The sequence below is a fragment of the Corylus avellana genome, chromosome 5 (genome assembly GCF_965113065.1).
Source record: "Corylus avellana chromosome 5, dhCorAvel1.hap1.2, whole genome shotgun sequence".
NCBI lineage: Eukaryota > Viridiplantae > Streptophyta > Magnoliopsida > Fagales > Betulaceae > Corylus > Corylus avellana.
In genome coordinates this window covers 20,669,803-20,683,459 of record NC_142494.1, presented here as the reverse complement: position 1 = coordinate 20,683,459, position 13,657 = coordinate 20,669,803, and the positions used below count along the sequence as shown (strand labels likewise).

Genomic DNA, 13,657 nt, shown 5'->3' with positions numbered 1-13,657 from the left:
AGTGAGAAAGACAATAAAAAACCATGTTCGGCGAAGACAACCGAAACGTAGTCGATGTGGGCCACCCAGCCTGTCTCTTTAAAAAGTTTCATTTGCGCGGACGCTTCTGATTCGCCCATTTGTCGTCGTAGTAGAGCATGGGCCTCCACTTGTCAGAGACGTTTGACACGTGTGCTCCATTATATGGATGCTGAATTTCCTGCGATATGAGAAATTGACTGTAGAAGAAAGCTGGGAAAACAGTCGGAGACGTTTACGGAAAGTGGCTCGTCATGAGGACACGTGTCACTGTGCCAGGGAATATAGGTTGGTGAAGGGCAGTTCGGGTAGCTGCCCGGAGAGTTGGCTTGCCCTACAGGCTGACACGAAGAGAGATGGAGAAAACACACAACACGTTGCGTATTTCTCTCCGTCATACGTTTTCCGAGGCAGAAACAATAGCAGGGAAAACACACGCTCTCTCTCTCTCTCTCTCTCTCTCTCACTCTGTATTATATTTCTTAAGTTGGAGTTATTACACCTGCAGAGATGGTCGCCGGCGGCGAGTGGAGATTTCCGGAGGTTTTGGTTTGTGGAGGTTTTCGATGACAGAGGTTTGCTGGAGAATGCTGAGCGACGACGACGATGATTCGCCGGCGAAATGCCGGGAGCGCCGCCGGCGGAGGATTGAGATGAGGAGACTAGCGGCGATTTCGGCGGCGAGCTCTCCACTGCCTCCGCTGATCCAGAGCCGGGGGGATAACCCTGACCTGACGGAGAGCTTGGCAGAAGTGAAGCGGATTCGGACGGCGGAGAAGAGCGATATGCCGGCGTCGTCTTCGTCGTCATCCGGAGAAGATGTGGACGCTTTGTCGGCGCAGCAGATTGGGGGTCCGGCTAGAGAGCCGGTTTTCGGGACCATGTCGGTGTCGGGGAGGTCTCGTGGGATGGAGGACGCGATAGGTGTTCGGACGAGCCTTTGCCGGCCGGAGATAAGTCATTACCGACCAGTTCATTTCTTCGCTGTGTTTGATGGCCATGGAGGACCTCACGTATTGCTCGCTCATCATCTTCTTCTTCTTAATTTTTTTTTTTTTTTTTTTTTTTTCAAAAGTAAACTTTGTAGCTGGAAATTCTCAAATACAAATATAGGCTTCGGAAATCGTTGTTGTTGAAGAAGATGTAGGGCTATTTTTGCCATTAAAACAGTGGGCGCTCTAAGCTTTTGCATGTGCAGGTCGCGGCATTGTGTAGGGAAAGGATGCACGTGTTCGTAGAGGAGGAGCTGACGCGCGTGAGTTGCACGGGGGAGAGTGAGAGTGGGAGCAGTAGTAGCTCCAAAGACGAGCTTGAAGAGGATGGTACGGATTTGGAAGAGAAGTGGAGGAGAGTGATGAGGAAGAGCTTCGAGAGGATGGACGGGGTGGCATTGTGCACATGCGCGTGCGGGAGCGTGGGGTACAAGTGTGGTTGCCATCCCATGGAGGTGCCGCTCGGCGGGTCCACCGCCGTGGTGGCCGTTCTCACGCCGGAATACATAGTCGTCGCCAATTGCGGAGACTCACGCGCCGTCCTTTGCCGTGCCGGCACCCCCATACCTCTGTCGCAGGATCACAAGGTTCGGTATCTCTATCCCCCGTCTCCAACTATGCTTGATGATGTAAAACAAGTGTACTCGCATTCCATGGCGGACACTCATATTTAGATGGGACAAAATTATATTGACTGTAAATGCTTGTTCTTAATTGTCGTGGGAAGGTGTGGTCCGTGGAGATGGAGAATCTGACATGCATATTCATTTAGTTTTTGGCATGTTGTTGCACGTAGGTTGTCTTTTGTGAAGTACTTGGATAAGACATCAAATGGGTTTCTGGTTTCACGGTTCACTCTCATTTAGTACTAGTATATAGCATTCTAGGATATAGACCCTTTTTTGCCCTTTTTTGGAGGACACTTGGCATTGGCGTGTTTTAGAAACCTCCTGTTGATAGCAAGGATGAAAAGCTGCTCACTCCAATAATCCAATCAGAAATGAGAAATGCTACATGCATACCAAGTTCACACTCGGAAAAAATTATTATTGAAATTTGAATTCAATAGGCTCAAAGAAATTAAGTAAATGTTTCAGGTAATAAGGTTTGAATTTCCTTAGTGCAAAACAATTTTTTGGGTCACGCCCACTAGCAAAGTTGGAGCATTACTTGATACTTGTCGAAAGACCGCTTTATATCTTCTTTTTTTTTTTTTAAAAAAAAAAACTAAATTAAATTGATTTATTTACTCTATTATGCAAATTAACATAAAATTCTTATTTAGATGACACTCTTAAGCTTTAATTGCAGCCTGATAGACCAGATGAACTAGCAAGAATTGAAGCTGCTGGGGGCCGAGTCATCTTCGTTAATGGAGCTCGAGTTGAAGGCATTCTTGCAATGTCCAGGGCGATAGGTAATGTTTTCCACATGCATTTAACTGAAGATCATCTTGCTATTTTCTTCTAGTCAAATTAACAATTACTAACACATGTTATGACCGATCCTAAATGTTCCTAGTACATGATTAATTACCGCAAGTTATCATTTAGAAAGTTTTCTCCTGGAGTATAATATTATTTGGTTTAATCACTTCAGAATGAGTAAGGAACTATTTTCACTGTAATGGCAAACATTGTTGAACTAAATCCCTTTTTCTTTTTTTCTCTCAATCTTAGATGGAATTTCTATCTAAATTGGAGGTGTATTTATCGTGGACATGTCTGTTTTGGACAGTCAATAGTGAACACCCCCACACCCCCCCCACCCCCACATATACACACTTTTTTTCTTAATGATACCTTGTGTTGTGCTGCAGCAGGAGTATGAGTTCTAGCTTCAGCTTGAAAATAAAAGTTTGGGTAATATCGGAAACTATTTACGGTTTTCTGATTTTTGGGTTTTGTGAATTCTCACTGACCTCTCTTACTTGCTTACTTGAGCATCATGCAATCTATTTCCTTAGATCATTTTGGTTCCCTCATTATAAATATTTTACAGATTATCCTCATGTACAATGTCTGACCAGTGTATGAAGTGTTTGACATAGATAATGCTTGTTGCTTTCTGTTCGCCTCCGGTTTAGTTACCTTTATTAGACTTCAGCAGCCTATCAGCTTTGTTAACAGGTTTAGACATAAACAACACTTTTCAAATGAGAAATAGTGCTATACACTCCCACACAGTAAAAATCACCATTAGATTTTGGGTGGATCAATCAATGGTGATTTTCACTCCTACAGGGAGTGTGGGAGTGGAATTGCATAGCATTTCTCCATTTCTCTTTTTCAAATATGGTCCTCACTGAAAACACTTTGTAATTTTCACATTTTCAAAAACTTTACCAAGCACACCTATTTATCTCAAAAGGTTAGGAGAGTGTGCTGAGTATTTTGACAGTATGCTTGTCCTCTCACTACTGACGAATGCTAGTGGACTCCCATATTAATTAACAGTTGATTTTATGAAGGAATTTAACTCAAAAAGGACAAAATAAAATAAAATAAGGAAAGAACTTTTTAGGTCACCAGGGGTAAATGAGAAGAATTTGATTAAGTGATTTTCAGATTTCATTTCACTAGTATGCATTAATAGGAGATGGGTACTAATTGAGTAGGGGCTTAAGGTTTATCTGAAATGTAATGTAACTATGGCATCTTGATTATTATGCAGAGAAGTGCGCATATATATATGTATATAGACAGTATTTTTTTACATCCTATTTGATTTATTCTTGTTGTTTCTACCTGTTGCACTTTATTGTTTGGTTTTTTAAGATTACGTTTCTAGAAAGTGAAATGCTTCTGAAACTAATGTTGTCTTCCAAAAACCAGTATAACAAGCTTTGCCAGGGTCACCAATGGCTGGCATTCTTATTCATGTCTTGGTTTCTGAAGATGTTTTCATCTCTCATGTTGAAAAGGTTGAAAATCATCTGGTATGTCCTCGGGTGTAAATAAGGTTCAATTGTTTTTAAGAAATTTACCATTACACAAAGTTAATGGACATGAAGCTCTCCAAGTCCACTGTAATACATTGTCCTAGCGTAGAATCTGAGTGGAATGTTTGGGTTAAGTTCAAAATTTACAACAATAAGCAACCCATACAGATAAGAACTTCTATTGTGTCATTGGAATTATTGTATTTGTGGTGGAAAAAGTTTTTACAGGGGCTATTATGTGGGAACCATATGAAAAATGCGTTCATCTAATTTGTACGACATTTGTGGAGTTCTCAGCATTTATTTCTATATTCATTTGTTCTTTTCGATGCTTAACTGAAAGTGTCTCTATGTACTTCTTGCAAAATGGAAGAAACCCTTTTTGAAATATGCTTAACTGAAAGTTATCTTCTTTTGTGATGATGCAAATGAAAAATTAGATGGCTTAAATATTTTTGATTTAGGGTGTTGTTGGTTGTTGTAAATTCTTACTTCTTTTAAATTAAACAGGGGATAAGTATCTCAAGCCATTTGTAACATCAGAGCCAGAGATAACTTTCACAAAAAGAGAAATGGAAGATGAGTGCTTAATCCTTGCAAGTGATGGCTTGTGGGATGTTCTGTCAAGTGAATTGGCTTGTGAGATAGCACGTGAATGTCTTCAAGACCGACCTCCTGCCGCCGCAATAGTCCTCAACTCCGGGCCTCAGGTAGAAGATGAAGGGGCTGGAGCATTGTTTCCATCCCGAAGTGTACTCGCAGCTGCATTGCTGACTCGCCTTGCCTTGGGGCGAAAAAGCTATGATAACATCAGTGTCATAGTTGTTGATCTTAAGAAGAGCTAAAGGGAAGAGAAAGAATGGAAAAGGGCCTGGAGCGTTTTGTATCCTTCCAGCTGCAATGCTGACTCCCCTTGCCTTGGGACAAAAAAGCTCTGGTAAATTCAGTGTCAGTGTCAGTGTCATAGTTGTTGTTCTATAAGAATATCTGAGAAGAGGATGGAATGGAGAAGGTAACTTAATGGACCTTGTACAGGTTTCATGCCCCACCACCACCACCCCGCCCCCCCCCCCCCCCCCCCCCCCCCTCCTCAAACCAAAAAGAAAAGGGAAATAGAAAAAACCTGCACAGATATGTTGTATTGAAGAATATTTGTGTTAAAGCTAAAGCATTTAATTGACTTTAATTAGTAGCATATGCTTAAATTTGATGGAAACAGGTGTGTTTTATATATTGCTTTCTTTCTTTCCTGTTCTAATCAAGCATAGAGCACCAAGAAATTGACTAAGTGGGATGTTCAATCAGTTCATCTTTTCCCATCTTCTTTTCAATGTACAGTCTATAAGATACTATAGTATGCTCATGTCCTTTTCACCAACAGAACCAAAGGTCAAGCTTCCTCACCAACAGAGTCAACAAAATGGTGATCGATAAATCAAAATTCAAACTTGAGATTGGCTTTATGCTGGGTGCTCTATGCTTCTATGGATGTCAGTGTGTTCAAATTCTAAACTTTGCTTCACGTGTCTCTGTGGATGTTGCTGCGCTTGAATTCAAACTCTGTTTATTATCTACCTGTAGTTCGAATACATGTATGATGTATAGTTAAATCAGATGTGATAAGTGTGTGAATATCAATTAACCAACTGTACATTTTTATTTTTAAAGCAAATGGGGAAATGAAGGGTTACATGGAAATAAAAAACCAAGAAAATACAGTGCAGAAAAGAACAACAAATAGGAAATTGGTCAAACAAAAATGACTCAGTCCTCTAGATCTTGGGCAAAAAAACCAAGAAAAGGCTGCATTAAGCCATGTTTGGAGCAGGCCAAGGGATTCATCCACTTGTAAGCAACTACAAGTAGATGAATCATCAAAAAGTCTCCGCAACAAAATAAAACCACATAAGAACAAGGAGACTATAACCCACAAAACACAACAATAACAACAACAACAGAAAAACAAAACAAACAAAGCAAAAACCCAAAAATCAGCAATTGCGGCACTTGGGCAGTGCGTAAGGCCCACACACTGATGAAGAAGGATGCCTAGAGCAGCGGAGTGGCCAAGCAAGACAAGGCTAAGTTGTGTCAGAAGAAGGGAGATGCTGGGCAAAACTAGGATTGTTTTGACAGCGTATAAAAGCAGCAGAAACTAAGATTTGAAGATAAAAAAGGGAATTCAGGAAGAGAGAAAATAACAAATAGGGAAGAGAAAATCCATAAGTGCCCCAAATAAGCAAATAGAGAAATAACTCTGAAAGACTTACATTTAATTGATAGTATAAACTTGATTGAAAAATAACAAAGATTAGATGCCTTTATATAAGCTAGGTACCTCCTAAATTAACAAGGAAAATAAAAAGTACACCTAATTGGAAAAAGAAAACAAATTCTAATAGGAAAACAATCCTAATAGGAAAGGAAAAACCCAATCCTTATTGAAAAAGGAAACCTAAAGCATAAATAATAAATCTACTTTATTATTATTATTCTCCTGCATTAGTCTCCCCGGGTTGGAAATAACTTACCCTTGAGTTCAAGTCGTCATTGTCTGCATCAACAAAACATGGAGTTAAATGCTTCACATTGAACACATCAGAGGTCTTTAAATGACTTGGAAGACGTAGTAGGTATGCATTGTCATTTATCTTCTGCAGAATCTCACAAGGCCCAATCTTCCTCTCTCGTAGCTTGTTATACTCACCAACAAGGAAACGATCACGTGTGAGTACAGCCCAAACTAAATCACCCACCTCAAAAGTTACCTTGCATCTATGGCTGTCGGATTGTGCTTTGTACTTAACATTGCTATCTTCTATCACTTTCTTGACCTGGTCATAAACTCCTCGGAGATAATTCGTCATTTTATCAACCTTAATACTCAATTGACCAATACAGGGAATAGGTTCGAGGTCAAGCACTCCCGATGGGTTTTGCCCATACACGATCTCAAAAGGGCTCAACTGAGTCGTTCTATTCTTGGACCGGTTGTAAGCAAACTTTGCTTGTGACAAAGCCAGGTCCCACTGCATTGGCTTATTTCCAACTAAACTCCTTAAAAGATTCCCCAAGCTTCGATTTACCACCTCAGTTTGACCATCTATTTGGGGGTGGTCAGCATTGCTAAAATTAAGCTTGGTCCCCATCTTTTCCCACAGGCTCTTCTAAAAATGGCTCATGAATTTTGTATCTCGGTCTGATGTAATATATCTTGGAACCCCATGCAAGCGAACAATCTCCCGAAAATAAAGGTGAGCAATTCAGGTGGCATCCATCGTCTTCCGGCAAGCAACAAAATGGGCCATCTTGGAAAATCGATCAACCACCACAAGAATAGAATCCGTGCTCCTTTGAGTGCGAGGTAACCCCAAAACAAAATCCATGCTGACGTCAAGCCATGGGCCATCGGGCACTGGTAATGGGGTGTATAAACCCGCATTTGTGAGGGTCTCCTTAGACCTTTGACAAATAAAACACCGTTCCACGTAACGTGTCACATCACTAGTTAGCTTAGGCCAATAATAGTCTGATGAGGCCAAGGCCAAGGTTTTGTCTCACCCAAAGTGACCTTCTCCATACAACTCTCGTATTATTTGCTCACTCAATGAACTATCCAGAATGCATAGCTGTAAACCTCGAAATAGATCCATTAAGAGTAACATAATCACTGCGCTTACCTACAGATACCTCAGTAAATATCTTCCCGAATGAAGGATCTTCCGTATACAATTCTCGAAAACTGTCAAAACCCACAACTTTGGTATGCATAGTAGTAAGGAGTGCAACCCTCCTACTTAGAGCATCAGCAACTCGATTCAAATTCCCTGATTGGTGCCGTAAAGAAAAAGTGAACTCCTGAAGGTAAGCAACCTATTTGGCATGTCTGCGACTAAGCTTCTGTTGGCCATTGATATACTTGAGGGCCAGATGGTTAGTGATAAGGATGAACTCATTCTGCGCCAGGTAATGACGCCAATGTTTCAAAGATTGTACAATGGCATAAAACTCCAAGTCATAGGTGGAATAGTTCTTCTTGGACCCCGACAACTTTTCACTGAAACATGCAATCAGACGTCCCTCTTGGCTTAGAACACCTTCAATGCCAACGCCAGATGCATCACAATTAACTTCGAAAATCTTCTCGAAGTCTGGAAGAGCAAAAACAGGTGCTTCCGTCATTTTCTTTACCAATTGAAAGCTTGCATCGGCTTCTTCAGTCCACTGGAAAGTCCGACCCTTTAAGCACTCCGTGATTGGTGCAATCAATGTACTGAAATTTCAGATGAATCGTCGATAGAATAATGCCAATCCGTGAAAACTTCGGACATCATGTAGACTCTTGGGTGTTGGCCATTCTAGAATTGTTGTCACCTTAGACTGATCTGCATGAACACCATCAATAGACACAACATATCCAAGAAAAGTGACAGTAGTAGTAAGAAATGAACACTTCTTCCGATTGACATATAGACACTCTTTTCGTAGCGTGTCAAGAACCTCCCTGAGATGTTTTAGGTGTGTCTCTTGCAAGGAGCTATAGATGAGAATATCGTCAAAGTACACAACAACGAACTTCCCTATGTAAGGCCGCAACACCTGATGCATGAACCTTATGAATGTACTGGGAGCGTTGGATAGCCCAAAAGGCATGACCATCCACTCATACAACCCATGATGCGTTTTGAACGCTATTTTCCACTCATCTCCAGGCCTAATTTTGATCTGGTGATACCCGCTTTTGAGGTCAATTTTGAAAAAAACCTTAGAACCTACTAACTGATCTAGGATGTCATCTAAGCGAGGAATTGAGAATCTATACTTCACCATGATTTGATTGATGGCTCAGCTATCGACACACATACGCCACAACCCATCCTTCTTCGGAACTAAGAAAGCAGGAACTGGACATGGACTTATGCTCTCTCGGATGTAACCTCTTTCTAGCAACTCTATCACTTGGCGTTGCAATTCTTCAGATTTCTTTGAGCTAAGGCGATAAGCTGGTCGATTGGGCAAGTTTGACCCCGGCACGAGGTCAATGTGGTGTTGTATATCTCTCATGGGTGGTAAACCAGGGGGTGGATTCTCTAGCATCAAATCAGCAAACTCTGTAAGCACCTTTTGTAACTCTATGGACACTTCATCATCTACGTTGGCACCTTCTTCACATGGCATCAAGGCGTACACAACTCCCTCTTCTTCTGCTTCCTCCAAGAATCGAGACGTTGATAGGAGATTAGTGCCATTTTCAATCACTGGTCCATGAATGATTCTTTCTCGTTGAGGTGCTAATACCACCTTCTTTCCTTTGATGCTCATGGTATAGGTATTTCGTCGCCCATCATAAATAACACTTCGATCATACTGCCAAGGCCTGCCTAATAATAAATGACATGCATCCATAGACACTATATCGCACCATGCATTATCAAAATATTTTCTACCAATTGAAAAAGAGACCGAACACCTCTTATCTAGTGTTACCTCACTCCCTTTTTTTAACCATGACAATTTGTATGGTTTTGGATGGCGATCAATCTTCAGCTGAAGCTTCTTAATTGCTTCCTCTGACACCACATTCTCACAACTACCATTGTCAATAATAAGCTTGCAAACCTGCTTTGCGATTGTGCATGTGGTATGAAAGATATTGGTTCTTAATCAGTCTTCTTCTGAATCATCTTTTAGAGTAAGCAAGCTTTTTCTGACAACAAGAGTTTCGTTCCCATCTCCATACAAAATATCCCCGTCATTACCTTCATCAAAAATAGGATCTTCGATGTCGACTTGCTCTTCTACTATCTCATCCTCAATCAAGAGATTCTTACCCGTTCTGCTAGTAGATTTTTGGCAATCTGTCGATCGATGACCGCGCTCCCCACATTTGAAACAACGAATGTTGGAATTGGAACTCTAACCCTGCATAGATTGAGGATTAGGACAAGACTCTTGAGGACGGGTTCCTCGTGTATTTTGATCTTCTCTCGGTGTAGATTTGATATTATTCCTGGCTTGCTGCTTTTTTACAGTCAAGGCACGTTGGTAGGCTTCAGAAACTGTCCAAATTGAATGGAGACTAAGGACGTCTTGTAGGGACTACCGCAAAGCACACAAGTACCGCGCCACCAACTGCTCCTCAAGTTTCTAACAAGTTGTTCCGAGCAACCAACGGGTAGAACTCTTCGGTGTAATCATCAATAGATCTCGCACCTTGTCTCAGCATATGAAGTCGCTGAAATAATGTCTGTGTATATCCGAAGGGTAAAAAGTGTCCCTTCATCTTCTCCCAATCACAAATCTTTGGCTTGCCTTGTCTATCTCGTGATCGCTTTAGCTGCTCCCACCAAGCATATGCGCGACCTTTTAGTTTGATGGCGACAAGCTTTACCTTCATACGATCTGGAACTTCCTTATAATCAAAGATCCTCTCTACCTCATGCAGCCAATCAATGAAGCCTTCAGCTTGTAAAGTGCTTGAAAATTCTAGAAGCTCAACTTTGAAGCCTAAGTCTCCATGCCGCCAATCCCGAACATGCTGTTCCCGACCCAGAACAGGATTGTGATACGGGTTCTCAAAATTGGATTCTGAATTGCGATCATCCATCTCGCGATCCCTCTCCAAGTTTTGGGCCACTAGACGCTGGGTTAACTCCGCAACCTGCCTCTCCAAATCTTCAATCGTCACGTCTCGTACATGGCATTCATGGTAGGGAACTTCCTCATTCGGAACCTGCCCACGCCAACCACAACCACGACCACGACCACCAGCCATAAAAACTGGTGAAAAATTCACCCCAAGAAGACGTTAAGCTCTGATACCAACAAACACCGGGCAGAACTAGGATTGTTCTGATAGCATATAAAAGCAGCAGAAACTAAGATTTGAAGATAGAAAAGGGAATTCAGGAAGTGAGAAAATAACAAATAGGGAAGAGAAAATCCCTAAGTGCCCCAAATAAGCAAACAGAAAAATAACTCTGAAAGACTTAAATTTAATTTATAGTATAAAGTGGATTGAAAAATAATAAAGACTATATGCCTTTATATAGGCGAGGCACCTCCTAAATTAACAAGGAAAATAAAAGGCACACCTAATTGGAAAAGAAAAACTAATCCTAATAGGAAAGGAAGAACTCAATCCTTATTGAAAAAGGAAACTTAAAGCATAAATAATAAATCTACTTTGTTATTATTATTCTCCTGCATCAAAGGGGTTGATGATGGACGACAAATATGGGTTGGAAAAACTCATATCTGATCTCCGGCCTCTAATGGCGCATGGGATAGGGACAAAGTGGAGTGGCTAATAGATCAAGAGGAGGTGGGTTGGTGGCTAAGAGCAAATATCGAAGATGGCGACAAGTCTAGCTTGAGCTACTGATCTAATTGGGTTCGTAGTGGATTGACTCATGTGCTTTATTCGATCTCATATTCGATGAGCTGTGTCTGATCCTATACTCAACGTGATGGCTAACTTTGATACCAAATGTGTCTGATTTCATATTCAAGAATACCAAATGTTATTCTTGAAAATTGGTTTGCAAAAGAAGAGTGTCCAAATGCATATATACACATATCTAAGATTACACTTAAAATATGTAAGACAATGAGATCCTAATAAATTTTTACTTCATTAACCAGTCCAAAGGATTTATTAAGAGTGTCCATACCCTTCTGGCTCCTTGCCATTAGTTCTTTCTCATTACTAGACAAACAAAATAAAATTTCAATTATTCAAGATGAGCAATGTTATACATCACACATTTATTTCATTTTTATCCTACTATGTTGATGGTAGGATCTAGTAGCCGTTGGAATATTTTGTTGAGTAATGCTATATAGTACACTCTTATCCCACCCCCATAATACTGAATTGATGTGGTAATGCCAATCATTCCTTAGATTATCCATTATTTACAAAAGAAAAATCTAAGGGCTAATGGTACTACACCATCAGCTTACTTGAACGGATCCAATGATTACTAAATTCTGTCATATCCATATAATAAGATAAAAATGAAATATCAGTATGTTATATAGCATTTCTCTTTTAAAATATAAATAATCTAAAATTCCTTTATGGGTCGATGCCTTACGACAACCAATTACCTATTAAGTTTTCTTTGCATTATTTCTACAACTTTTGTATGATATAATAATGGGTGTGTTCATTGTTGACTCGAAGAATAATATATATATATATATATATATATATATATATATATATATATATATAAAAGGAAAATAGTGGTTAACAATTGCAATTCCTTAACATGCACCTACAGGTGAGAAACCTTAATAAATAAATAAATAAATAAAAGGGAAGGAAAGAATGGAAAATGAAAGGAAAAAGAAAAAGTCAAAGGGACCTAATCTATGATCATGTGACTTGAAAGATACGTTATGTTTAGTATATGATTTTATAGAAGCCAATATTTATTCATATCACATTGACCATTTTTCTTTTCTTTTTTTTTTTTTTTGGTTGATAAAAACTATTATCTAAGAGTTTACAAATTTATGTTGTTATTTAAGTTAATATTAATGGTGTATTAGAGATAAAAAGAAAAATGTTAGGTGTTCTCTGGTTATCTCAGTATTCTTCTTGTCCTAAGTGGATATCATTTTTTTGCTTTTGTAGAAAATAATATCTAAAAAATAATATCTACCTAAAACCAGGAGGAGACCATGAGAAAACTAAGAGAGCACTTAACATCATCCGAAATAAAAAGAGTGTTAATGACATTATAATATCTTGATTATTAAATTCCTACTTGACCATTTACATTTTACATCCTAGTAAAAAATGAGAGAAAATTAAAGATTTGTAAGTAAGAAGGAAGCATATATCCACAAATAAGGCAACGATCCTCTCCAGTATCTAGTTACTGCATTTAGAAGGGCAAACTTGATCAATTTTTTTTTAGGGAAAAATGCAAAATTAGTCACCGTGATTTACCTGATTTACAATTTACTCCCTGTGATATCAAAACGAACTCAGAGGTCCTTGTGGTATGCAAAAAAAATAATTTAGTCCCTGCAGTTAAATTTCATCCATTAACTTAACGGATTCCGTTAGTGTACCACGTCACATCCAATAAAAGTATGACACATGTCATATTTTATTTATGACTTTTAAAAAGCATAATTGAATTTTCCATGTCATATTATTATGCCAACTAATATTCCCACCTCATATTTACTCCACGTAAAACACAAGTAAAATATTTTTAAAAAACCTAATTCTACCAAATTATTGATACTAGCACCGCCATCTTCTTTTTCTTCTTCACGGACGTCGTGTTCTTCTTCTTCTTCTTATCCTGTCTTCCTTTTTTTCTTGGCTCTCTTCTCATCTTTTGAAATTCTAAATCTGTTTCTTAATTTAATTTCCTCTTCTCTTCCTATCTTCTACTTTTTCTTGGCTCGGCTCTTATGCTTTTCTCCTCTGTTGAAATTCCTCTTTTTCTTGGCAACTTTCAAGAGGGAAGAACATAGACAGAGACGGAGAATTTTTTTTTTTTGTTGCTTGATAGAGATAGAGAGACAAAAATTTTTCTAACCCAAATTCCATTGAAAAGAATTCACTAATTCTGTCAAAAAAGAAAAGAAAAATGAATTGAATAAATCAAAACAGCAATTTGAAGTTTCTATTGCTTTTCGATGGAGATAGTGGGATTAAAAAAAGTGATTTCCTTTTTTT

At 39.3% G+C, this 13,657-nt stretch overlaps 1 protein-coding gene across 1 annotated transcript; it reads left to right on the top strand.

The window, feature by feature from the left end:
- Positions 1–397: 397 nt before the first annotated feature.
- Positions 398–4,867, top strand: AHG1 (Protein phosphatase 2C family protein). The gene is made up of 4 exons (XM_059593804.2): positions 398–1,031; positions 1,217–1,597; positions 2,322–2,427; positions 4,462–4,867. The coding sequence occupies exons 1-4, from the start codon at positions 585–587 to the stop codon at positions 4,794–4,796; spliced, it is 1,269 nt and encodes a 422-aa protein (XP_059449787.2). The 5' UTR covers positions 398–584; the 3' UTR covers positions 4,797–4,867.
- Positions 4,868–13,657: the final 8,790 nt, after the last annotated feature.